Source organism: Mustelus asterias, chromosome 4, assembly GCF_964213995.1.
Source record: "Mustelus asterias chromosome 4, sMusAst1.hap1.1, whole genome shotgun sequence".
In the NCBI taxonomy this organism is placed as follows: Eukaryota; Metazoa; Chordata; class Chondrichthyes; order Carcharhiniformes; family Triakidae; genus Mustelus; species Mustelus asterias.
In genome coordinates this window covers 134352323-134365160 of record NC_135804.1, presented here as the reverse complement: position 1 = coordinate 134365160, position 12838 = coordinate 134352323, and the positions used below count along the sequence as shown (strand labels likewise).

Sequence of the window (12838 nt, the reverse complement as noted above, 5' to 3'; positions counted from 1 at the left end):
AGAACTGGGGAGGGTAGAAGAATGCTGAATGAACTCCTTTCCTCTTTTAATGTCAATTTAATCCTGCATAAATTAAATCCTATTGGATGCTATGCACCGTGGAACTCTAAATATCCTACAAATTTTCCCATAGACCAGTGGAATTGAAAAGTAACTTGTGGATGATGGGCAGCCCCCAAGACTGCATATCAGCTTAAAAAGCCCAGGCAACTCGGTCCTATTTGTACTTATCCTGCCTGTCATGCGTTTGGCCGGAGGTTGGAATGGACATCACCCAACATTGGTGCATAGACCCAAATTCCAACCATAAAAATCAGTTATTAGTACTGAGTGGAAATATGGATTTAAGAAAGAAAGAGGAGTAGTATGTTTTATGGCCCTTGACCTTTTCCATCGTTCAATAAGATCATGGTTGATTTTCGACTTTCCCACACAATCCCCATGTTCCTTATGTTGTCCAAGAATCTATCGATCTCAGTCTTAAATATACTAATTGACTGAGTATCCACACCTTTTTGGAGTCAAATGTTCCAAAAATTCACAACCCTCTTAAGTGAAGAAATTTGTCATCTCCATCCTAAATGATCAAACCTTTATACCCTGACACCTTGAGCCCTGATCAAGACTCTCCAGCCAAGATAAACAGCCTCTCAGCATGTATACGGTTATGCCTCTAAGAGTTATACAATTCAGTGAGATTGTATCTCATTCTCCAGTGAGTACAGGCCGATTCTACTCAATCGCACCTCACTGAACAGCTCTCTCATTCCACTTAAATATCACGTACACATGGCTGCATAAGATCCATGATATGCACCACTTAGGGTCTATAAAATTAAAGAGCTCAGAAATCACAGCTATACTGGTATTAATATAATATTTACAGCAATATAAAATGGCTTTATTCGTTCAACATATTCTTCAATTAAAACTGATGATTTAAAAAAATAAATTGAACTCTGTAGTTCCACTCATGTTAATAGTAAACACACATTTCCATTTATAACAGATTCTAAAGGAACCCACCTCACCGTAGATGTGGAAAGTGCAAGTCTCTTCATCCAGTTCAATTGCAGTGACGCCTGGCACTTTCCTAGCTTGCTGGATGTTGGCTCCATGTGTTCCAATGGCAAGGCCCATGAGGTCTTCTCGTACAACAAACTGCTCATGGAAGCGTGACGCAAGCTGTCGAGAGCTCTGCAGAATTAAACAAGCCACAGGAGATGTAGAATCAGTAGAGATACTTGTAGTGTCATCTTACAGCATTCAATTTGACAAAACAAAGAAAGGAACCTTCCCTTTGTTGCCAACCTTTCAAATGTCAACAACAAAAAAGCAGCAATAAAAACTTGGGCCGTTCACACTGGCAGGATCTGCCGATCCCGCTGGACAGCGCACCACCGCCGCAGGTTTCCCCGTGGCAAGGCGTGCATTCAACAGGAAACCCAGTTGACAACGGCGGGACCAGTAGCTCCTGTCGCCAACCACTGGCAGGCTGTCTCCCGCTGCTGTGAAACACGCGGTGGGTTGCGCGGTGAATCCCACCCTTGGGTTTTGAATCCACTCCATCTACAGGTTGCAAAGAAAAAAACCTCTCAAAGCTAACTTCACCAAGTGCATTTCTTTTGTCACTCATTTCTCCTTTCATTGAATAGTAAATTTTTCTGTGACATCTTAAGTCTACTTATAGTGTTGCTAAGGATTATGAGTAAAAGTTAAACAGTTTTATTGTCTTTATCTAAAAGAGGGATGTTGGTTCTGGGGAATGAGTTTCCTCCTCCTCACCTCCACCAATCTTTGTCTCAGCATCAGTCCCAGAACAGCATGTTTTCTAATAGTTTAAAAACACTGTTGTAGTTGAGGAGAGGGAAGGTAAGGAAAGGGAATGCAGGTTAGCCGAGAGGCAAAGATTCCCAGCAGGGATTTGAGAGATAGAAATCTGAAAAGGTGAAAGAAAAATTCAAGTTGTGGTTAAGTAGCAAGGCAGATGCAGCATAACAATAATAGTTAGAAAGGAGAGTGTCAGTACATCAGAAATAAAGCAAACTAGATTCGCCTGGAAGGAAATGTAGCAAGGGAAAATAGGAATGTGGAGAAAAGGCCAAAGACATGACATAATGATACACAGAGTCACAGAATCAGATTGCTTTAACACTAGATTACCAAATTTGTGTGATTCGCATTTATGTCTGCTTTCAACTGCTTGAAAATGCACCGGAAAGAGACCACGTGGCCTATGCAGTATTTACGGTCCACATGACTTTCTCCCAACATATATGCTACTTCTCCTTTCTTCCCGATGTAATGGTCTAGCTTCCGCTTAAATGCATCACTGCTCTTTGCATCAAATTCCATATTCTAACCGTCGTAGTAAAGAGGCTTTGCTGCTATAATATCCAAATGCTTTCCAGACGACAAGTCTTTGATCAATCAAAACATGCTGCAGTTCAACAATCAGCAATTCCAACTTCAGCAATGGTGTAAAATGGGAAATACAAGATGAGCTCCACTTATACGCTCAACACTGATTTTCCATGAGGTGGGAAGGTGGTGAATCTGGTTGGAAGCTCATCTCGGGGTTAATACGATAGCAAGGTTGCAAAGAAACTAGTGCAATCTCATTCTTGGTGGTTAAGAAACAGAACTCAGAGCGGAATCAGTCTTCCCAATATTCAAGTGGAGGAAATTTCTGCTCTTCCAGTGCTGGATATTGGGTGAGCAGTCTGACAATTTAGCACCAGCAGAGCTGTCGACAGAAGTGATGACGAGATGGAGCTGGGTGCTGTCAGAGGACATGGGAAATAGCAGGGGCCGAGGTACCATGGGAAAGGCAACAACAAAGGAAAAAGAAATGAGCCATCAAGTCAGTAGGCAAGCAAGATCATGAGTGGGACTGGAAATTTAAATATGGACTTGAGCAGACTTGGAATCCAAATTCTTGATTAGCCTGATGAGTGAGTAGGGCTTCCAAATTCGCAATGGGGCTATACATCAATGGTTTGGCTAGGTAACTTCCGTCTCACATTATTGCTTCTCCTATGCTCAGTGCTAGATAGAGATGAAGACACAATATCTTCTCAGTGGATATTAACTGCCATGCAGTCGATACACACAAAGTAATACTTTGGACTTTCATACAATACAGCAAATAACTATTTAATCTTGTGTTCCCTTCCAAGAAGTGCCAGTGGATTCTAGGGCACACGACACCAGAAGATAGCAATAAACAAGAAACAGCTGAGTTCACTGGATGCTGGACAGGCTACAGGTCCCCACCACATCCCAGGCATAGAGATGCAGGCTACTAAATCCAGAACTAATTGCAAGCTCAGCTGTTTCAGTGTAACACTGCCATCCACTACACAAAGTGGAAAATTGCCCCATAGGTCCTGTCCACAAAAGCAGGACAAATCAAATTTGGGTCATAGAGGTTTACAGCATGGAAACAGGCCCTTCGGCCCAACTTGTCCATGCCGCCTTTTTTTTTTAAAAAACCCCTAAACTAATCCCAATTGCCCACATTTGGCCCATATCCCTCTATACCCATCGTACCCATGTAACTATCTAAATGCTTTTTAAAACATAAAATTGTACCCGTCTTTACTACTACCTCTGGCAGCTTGTTCCAGACACTCACCACCCTCTGTGTGAAAAAATTGCCCCTCTGCACACTTTTGTATCTCTCCCCTCTCACCGTAGACCTATGCCCTCTAGTTTTAGACTCCCCTACCTTTGGGAAAAGATATTGACTATCTACCTTGTCTATGCTCCTCATTATTTTATAGACCTCTATAAGATCACCCCTCAGCCTCCTACGCTCCAGAGAAAAAAGCCCCAGTCTATTCAGCCTCTCCTTGTAACTCAATCCATCAAGCATCCTAGTAAATCTTTTCTGCACTCTTTCTAGTTTAATAATATCCTTGCTGTAATAGGGTGACCAGAATTGCACACAGTATTCCAAGCGTGGCCAATGTCTTGTACAACTTCAACAAGACGTCCCATGTCCTGTATTCAATGTTCTGACCGATGAAACCAAGCATGCCAAATGCCTTCTTCACCACTCTGTCCACCTATAACTCCACTTTCAAGGAGCTATGAACATGTACCCCTAAATCTCTTTGTTCTGTAACTCTCCCCAATGCCCTACCATTAACTGAGTAAGTCCTGCCCTGGTTCAATCTACCAAAATGCATTACCTCGCATTTGTCGAAATTAAACTCCATCTGCCATTCGTCAGCCCACTGGCCCAATTGATCAAGATCCCGCTGCAATTGGAGATAACCTTCCTCACTGTCCACCATGCCACAAATCTTGGTGTCATCTGCAAACTTACTAACCATACCCCCTATATTCTCATCCAAATCATTAATATAAATGACAAATAACAGTGGGCCCAGCACTGATCCCGGAGGCACACCGCTGGTCACAGGCCTCCAGTTTGAAAAACAACTCTCTACAACCACCCTCTGGCTTCTGTCAAGAAGCCAATTTTGTATCCATTTAGACACCTCACCCTGGATCCCGTGAGATTTAACTTCATGCAACAACCTACCATGTGGTACCTTGTCAAAAGCCTTGCTAAAGTCCATGTAGACAACATCAACTGCACTGCTCTCATCTACCTTCTTGGTTACCCCTTCAAAAAACTCAATTAAATTTGTGAGACATGATTTTCCACTCACAGAGCCATGCTGACTGTCTCTAATCAGTCCATAGAACCATAGAAAATTACAGCTCAGAAACAGGCCTTTTGGCCCTTCTTGTCTGTGCCGAACCATTTTATGCCTAGTCCCACTGACCTGCACTTGGACCATATCCCTCCACACCCCTCTCATCCATGAACCTGTCCAAGTTTTTCTTAAATGTTAAAAGTGACCCCGCATTTACCACTTTATCCGGCAGCTCATTCCGCACTCCCACCACTCTCTGCGTGAAGAAGCCCCCCCTAATATTCCCTTTAAACTTTTCTCCTTTCACCCTTAACCCATGCCCTCTGGTTTTTTTCTCCCCTAGCCTCAGCGGAAAAAGCCTGCTTGCATTCACTCTATCTATACCCATCTCTAAATGCCTGTAGATCCTGTCTGTCAAAGTACCTTCCAACAATTTACCACAGATGCCTGTAGTTCCCAGGCTTTTCCCTGCAGCCCTTTTTAAACAAATTGGTCAATTATTATCCCATCAACCGGCTCTGACACTTCAGCAAAGTTATAAAAGTTATCACTTACTCACCAATAACCTGCTCAAAGTTCAGTTCGAGTTCCAGCAGGGTCAGTCAATTCCAGATCTCATTCCAGGCTTAGTCCAAACATGGACAAAAGAGTTCAACTCACGAAATGAGGTGAAAATGACTGCCCTTGACATCGAGGCAGCATCTGATGGACTGTGGCATCAAGCAGCCCCAGTAAAACGGAACTCAATGGGATATAAGAAAACTCTCCACTGGTTGGAATTATACCGATCACAAAGGAAGATGGTTGTGGTTGTTGGAGGCCAATTATCTCAGAACCTGAATATTACTGCAGGAGCTCCTTGCATAATGTCCTTGGCCCAGCCAGCTTCAGCTGCTTCATCTATGACCCTTCCTCCATAAAGGTCAGAAGCAGGGATATTTGCTGAAAGTGCCATAGTCTTCAATTCCATATGTAACTCCTCAGGTAATGAAATAGTCCCACATGCATCAAGACCTGGAAAACATTCAAGCTAAAGGGAATATCCCGCCGGCTTGAATGCTGGCAAGATTCCAGCCTACAAGAGGTCAACAGCTGGGAATTATGTGATGAGTACCTCATCTCCTGACTTGCACCATCATCTACAACACACAAGTCACGATTGTGATGAAATACTCTCAACTTGGAGGGTTGTGACAAGTGGAGTTCCTCAGGGATCAGTGCTGGTTTGCTGTATATGCATATATATTATATATATATATGATTTGGAGGAAAATGTAACTGGTTTGATTAGTAAGTTTGCGGATGACACAAAGGTTGGTGGATTTGCGGGTAGCGATGAGGACTATCAGTGGATACAGCAGAATATAGACCAGTTGGAGACTTGGACGGAGAGATGGCAGATGGAATTTAATCCAGACAAATGTGAGGTAATGCATTTTGGAAGGTCTAATACAGGTGGGAAATATACACTAAATGGCAAAACCCTCAAGAGTATTGATAGGCAGAGGGATCTGGGTGTACAGCTACACAGGTCACTGAAAGTGGCAATGCAGATGGGGAAGGTAGTCAAGAAGGCATACGGCATATTTGCCTTCATTGGCCGGGGCACTGAGTTTAAAAATTGGCAAGTCATGTTGCAGCTTTATAGAACCTTAGTTAAGCTGGACTTGGAATATAGTGTTCAATTCTGGTTGCCACACTACCAGAAGGATGTGGAGGCTTTGGTACAGAAAAGATTTACCAGGATGTTGCCTGATATGGAGGGCATTAGCTATGAGGAGAGGTTGGAGAAACTCGGTATATTCTCACTGGAACGACGGAGGTTGAGGGGGCGACCTGATTGAAGTCTACAAGATTATGAGGGGCATGGACAGAGTGGATAGTCAGAAGCTTTTTCCTAGCGTGGAAGAGTCAATTACTAGGGGCGTAAGTTTAAGGCGCGAGGGGCAAGATTTAAAGGAGATGTATGAGGCAAGTTTTTGTACACAGAGGATGGTGGATGCCGGGGGAGGTAGTGGAAGCAGATACGATAGTGACTTTTAAGGGGCATCTTGGCAAATAAATAAATCAGATGGGAATGGAGGGATATGGTCCCTGGAAAGGTACAGGGTTTTAGTTCAGTCGGGCAGCATGGTCAGTGCAGGCTCGGAGGGCCAAAGGGCCTGTTCCTGTGCTGTAATTTTCTTTGTTCTTTGCCTGGATGAGAGCAACTCCAACCCTCAAGGAGCTCAACATGATCCAGCACAAAGCAGCCCGCTTGACTGGCACCACATCAACCAGATTAAACATTCAGTTCCTCCAGCATTAGCACATTCTGACTGCATTCTGTACCATTTACAAGATAGATTACAGCAACTTGCCAACGTTTCTTTGACAGTATCTTCTAAATTTTTAATTTCTACTGCCTAAAAGAACAAAGCTAACAAACAGGAACATAGCTGCAAATACCCCTGCAAGTCACACAACCTGAAAACTTGAAAATGGAATGAAGGAAATTTATCAATGGACAGCAGCATCGATGGAAGTGATAATGACGCAGAAAAAGAGCCATGAATACTTGATGGGACCTTGTTTTTAAATAAATGACTGCTATCAAAACTCATTTTAACTGAAATGCTGTGGAACATGGAGGCTGAACATCAGATGTGCATTTTTTGAGTTGTCAAGTTGATTGCTGCAAATTGGAAAAAAGCTTCTTTAATATGGTTAATATTTGGTATCAAATATATATTTGTTGTCCTTCACTTCTTCTGGATTAAATTCCAGGAACTTTCTACCTTTGCCTCCACACACAGGACTTAAGAGTGTTCACCACCACCACCACCTTCGCAAGGTAAATTAAGGACAGGCAATAAAATGCTGATCTTGCCAGCAGCGCCCACATCTCACAAGTAACCACCAGTATTGTCTCAGGCACCAGAGACAGAGCCATCTGAATCTTTGCAACCTAATAAGTCACCAACACAGAAATACTTGCAGAATTAACGAGGTAGTAACTCCACACGTTAAGCATGGTTGGAAGATGCCAGTGAAGGGCCTGTTCTAGAGGTTCTAGGAGGACACAATCATCAGCCTATCTATCTTTAAACTGAGTGCAGTGGAACACCAGCACTAGGTATGCTAAGGTGGGAGAGAAGCACTGGGTAGGGCAGATATGATCACAAGAAAGCTCTATGGTTACTTGACAATCATAGTGCTCTGGCCCAATAGCTAACTGAAGTTTTACTGATTCTAGGTCTTGTTAAAATCCATTATTATTCTACATTGCTCTGACTGCTGCAGTCTACTATCCATGAAAACATATTAGGGCAAAATAATAGTGGTAAAAGAAGGAAGTGTTTTTTTTCACCTTGCAGGGACACAATTGATTTGATTTATTATTGTCACATGTATTAACATAGTGAAAAGTATTGTTTCTTGCGCTCTATACAGACAAAATATACCGTTCATAGAGAAGGAAACGAGAGAGTGCAGAATGTAGTGTTAGGGTCATAGCTAGGGTGTAGATAGTCATAGCTTGTCTGTCCTAGTGTAAGATCAGTCCATCCAGGAGGAGATTCCCAACTAAAGCAGGACACTTCAGAGGAAAAGCAGTAAAACTAATGATGTCAAGTGGCCTAGTCACATTTCTTTTGATGCTCCACAGGACAAAAGCCCCCCACACAAACAGTGAGCAAAATATTTCTCTTTTTAATACTGGAAGGATTATTGCTGACCCTTCCACTATTCACAAAGTAATCTGCAGTTCCAGTTGGATGAACATGTTGCACAGGTAGGATTGCTACTGGAAGAATTACATAAAAGGGCATCAACTACATGCAAATACGCCTGTGGCGAGAAACACATGGGTCTGCCCGAATAAGCCTTAATTCCAGCATGCAAAGATGGAAATACATTTGTTTGCATCAGCACACTTGCTTGTTCCTTTAATAATAGATGAATTATCAGGTTCATGTATTAATGAGTTTATTTACTGGCCATGGTTGCTTATGTGACAAAGAGTTCAGCTGTAGTTTAAGGTAGAAGATTCATTGTATCCTATGATTATAATGTATTGTGTAGTATTTCCTATGTGCTCTATGCTCTTTTGATGGATATGTTTATTTATAAGCTCTCTGCCAGGTTAGTATCTGATTACTGGCCTGGGTGGAGAAAATTCCTTCTTGTACATTTTTCATCTGCAAGGATGAGAGGACAAATGTCAGTGTCAACATTGTTTGATTCGGCAGACATATCCAACTATCCAGCAGTGGCTTCGGCTGGGCCTGCCTGTCTGCAACAGGTTTGCAGACCATCTTACTAACGGAGTTTAGAAACCTCAGTTAATTACTTAACAGCTCAATCCCAATGTTAGAAAGTGGCGCTGAAACCTTTGTTCCCCATTAGATGATACGTTCATCCCAGCTGAACCATTTGGTCAAAAAAATTTCTCGTGCAGTATTTAAACCCCAAGATTACTAGTGTGCAAGGTTTCCCTCAAGTTTGTCAGCACAACAGTTCAAAAGTAAAATTAAAATATTATCTCATTCAGCCACAGCAAGAATTGTTTTAATAAACCAAGGATTAAAAAGCAGAAGTTAATTAGCCAAAGCTTCTACCAAGTCTGTTTTTGCTCAGATTAGAAATCAAAGTAGGCTGTCAAAATTCCTCAACACATTTGTACAAAGTGTAGTCGTATATTAAATTTAACCAATGAATGATTCAACTCAGCACAACGTACGAAATAGGAACAGGAGTAGGCCATTTAGCCTCTTGAGTCTGCTCCACCATTCAATAAGATCATGGTTGATCTGTTTGATTCTTAATTCCACAGTCCTATCTACTCCCGATAACTTTTGATTCCCTTAACTAACAATTTTATAATCATCTGCATACAACAATTCCGTAGTAACTACCTCATTTTCAACAAATATCTCACCGCAATCACTCCTGTCCTGATCAATTACTAAAGGAGAAGGCAACTTTCCAGTGAAACATTTTAGACCTAAAACATAGAGCGGCATGTTGGCACAGTGGTTAGCACTGCAGCCTCACAACGCCAGGGACCCAGGTTTGATTCCAGCCTCGGGTGACTGACTGCGTGGAGTTTGCACGTTCTCCTTGTGTCTGTGTGGGTTTCCTCTGGGAGCTCCCGTTTCCTCCCATAGTCCAAAGATGTGCAGGTTAGGTACATTTCCCCGGAAGGGTAGGGGGTTTCCGATCAGTCGGGCTGCATGGTCAGTGCAGACTTGGAGGGCCAAAGGGCCTGTTCTTGTGCTGTAATTTTCTTTGTTCTTTGTACATTGGCTATGGTAAATTCTCCCTCAGTGTACCCAAACAGATGCCGGAGTGTGGTGACTGGAGGATTTTCACAGTAACTTCATTGCAGTATTAATGTAAGCCTACATGTGACACTAATAAAAAATAAATAAATGTAAAATCCCAGCAGATTCCAATGGCTTTTCTCAAGTTGAGTCGGAGGATATATTATTTTATAATATTAGGGTGGCGTCAATAAACCAAGACAGAAAGTAGGCGTGAGACACAAAGTAGGTGTGACACACTAAGCAAGTTGTGCACTACACATAAATCTTTTAATAGACAGCATGGATTTAATTTCATGGAGTTCAAGAAGCCAATTACATGGTAAATTTTCTTCAGTAAAGAATGTAACAAACATCAGCCAATAATGCATGTCTGTTCTATAACACTTAGCATTAGTGGTATACTGATACTCAAACCCTATAAAAGGTCTGAAGCCAGGGTTCTTAGGCAGTTCTTTTCTGTGCAGTTGACACACTGGAGTACAATTCTTGGTCTGCACTGTGCTGATCTCAGCTGAGATGGTGGTAGAATCCCACTTGCGAAGATTTTTCAAAGATTCCTGACGGAAACTGGACAGGTACACAGTCAGGGTCAGACGTGATTTTTATACCAATGATCTGGATGATAACATGGTCAATTCGATCAGCAAGTTTGCTGGTGATACAAAGATTGGAGGTGTAGTGGACAGTGAGGAAGGTTTTCAAAGCTTGCAGAGGGATTTGGACCAACTAGAAAAATGGGCTGAAAAATGGCAAATGGAATTTAACGCAGACAAGTGTGAGATATTGCACTTTGGAAGGACAAATCAAAGTAGAACATACAGGGTAAATGGTAGGACTCTGAAGAGTGCAGTTGAACAGAGGGATCTGGGAATACAGGTACAGAATTCCCTAAAAGTGACGTCACAGGTGGATAGTGTCGTAAAGAGTGCCTTTGGTACATTGGCCTTTATAAATCGGAGTATCGAGTATAAAAGTTGGAGTGTTATGGTAAGGTTATATAAGGCATTGGTGAGGCCGAATTTGGAGTATTGTGTACAGTTTTGGTCACCGAGTTACAGGAAGGATGTAAATAAGATTGAAAGAGCGCAGAGAAGGTTCACAAGGATGTTGCCGGGACTTGAGAAGCTGAGTTACAGAGAGAGATTGAATAGGTTGGGACTTGATTCCCTGGAGCGTAGAAGATTGAGGGGAGATTTGATAGAGGTGTATAAGATTTTGATGGGTATAGATAGAGTGAATGCAAGCAGGCTTTTTCCGCTGAGGCTAGGGGAGAAAAAAACCAGAGGGCATGGGTTAAGGGTGAAAGGAGAAAAGTTTAAAGGGAATATTAGGGGGGGCTTCTTCACGCAGAGAGTGGTGGGAGTGTGGAATGAGCTGCCAGATAAAGTGGTAAATGCTTTTAACATTTAAGAAAAACTTGGACGGGTTCATGGATGAGAGGGGTGTGGAGGGATATGGTCCAAGTGCAGGTCAGTGGGACTAGGCATAAAATGGTTCGGCACAGACAAGAAGGGCCAAAAGGCCTGTTTCTGAGCTGTAATTTTCTATGCTTCTATGGTGATGCTCCCGTGATCAGACAAAACTGATCATCATTGTTAAACTGCACATACGAAAAGTAATGCCACTTCAGTGAGGTGCCGCAGGGCTACCAGGACCATTGAGACTACACCCAAACAATGTGTCAGTAACTTCATAAGAAAATGTTGGGGAAAGAGCGAGACTGGCAAAACTGCAACATACTGTAAAAGGGCAGCACGGTGGCACAGTGGTTAGCACTGCTGCCTCACAGTGCCAGTAACCCGGGTTCAATTCCCAGCTTGGGTAACTGTGCAGAGTCTGCACGTTCTCCCGTGTCTGCATAGTTTTTCTCTGGATGCTCTGGTTTCCTTCACAATCCGAAAGACGTGCTGGTTAGGTGCATTGGCCATGCTAAATTCTCCCTCAATGTACCCAGAGTGTGTGGCGACTAGGGGATTTTCTGTAAGCCTACTTGTGACACTAATAAATAAATTAAAAATTTAAACATACCTTTTCAAAAAAGGCAACAATATTTCAAGGCCACATAAGCATCTTGAACTCCAACACATGAAAGGAAAGTAGCGTTCTCAGTTTTAAATTCCTGCCTTTACAAGCACTATGCGAGTTGAAATGTGCCTATGTACTTTCATTACTAACAGAAAATAGTCTTAGGACACAATTGTTGATTTCAATGGGCTGTCAGTGAAATGAGTTATAATGCAATTAAAATCTCATCTAGCTAGTCATCTTATCTCAGCTCCTGGTGCATTTATCATCCACATACTTTGAATATTTAAAATGTTCTATGTGCAGCCCAGCAATAGGGGCCTGTTCACTGCCATCAACAAGATGCTATTTGCTGAAAGTCAGTTTGTAAATTCTCCAATGACAATTTGTCAGGCTTTGAGGGAGTGGAATGTATCCACAACATAATTACAATAAGGAAGGCGGCGATTTTTCACTGTGCACCTCTTGGTTTCCTGTCTGCCAAACTTTCATAATAAGCTTTCACTTGAGACTTTCCCCTCGGTTACAATCCCTGCTGATGTTAATACTGGACAAGTCAGTTCCCAGAGTGAAACCTGGCCTAACATTTTTTTTAAGAAAAAGCGGAGGAAAGTAACTGAACAAATTCACAGGAGTCTGATGAACTTTTAATACAAAGAATAAATGATCAAAACAAGAAAAATAAACCATATTACACCGGACAAAAAGTTTGGAGAAATCTGAACACAAATACAAGAAGATGCTTCAAATTCACACTATTCCTTCAGCCCAGCAATATCTTTACAGACAAATAAACCAGTGAAGAGTTACCACTGGCTTGACACAAAGACTTCTTGC

The 12838-nt window shown here is 42.2% G+C and overlaps 1 protein-coding gene across 4 annotated transcripts in view; it reads right to left on the bottom strand.

Annotated features, from left to right (window-relative positions):
• The window catches only part of fmr1 (fragile X messenger ribonucleoprotein 1), a 78807-nt gene that overhangs the window by 20393 nt on the left and 45576 nt on the right, over positions 1–12838 (bottom strand). For all 4 annotated transcript variants that reach the window (XM_078211772.1, XM_078211774.1, XM_078211773.1 and 1 more), the window contains exon 8: positions 1027–1197. In XM_078211772.1, coding sequence (XP_078067898.1) covers positions 1027–1197 — 171 coding nt within the window. The remainder of the gene's footprint in view (positions 1–1026; positions 1198–12838) is intronic.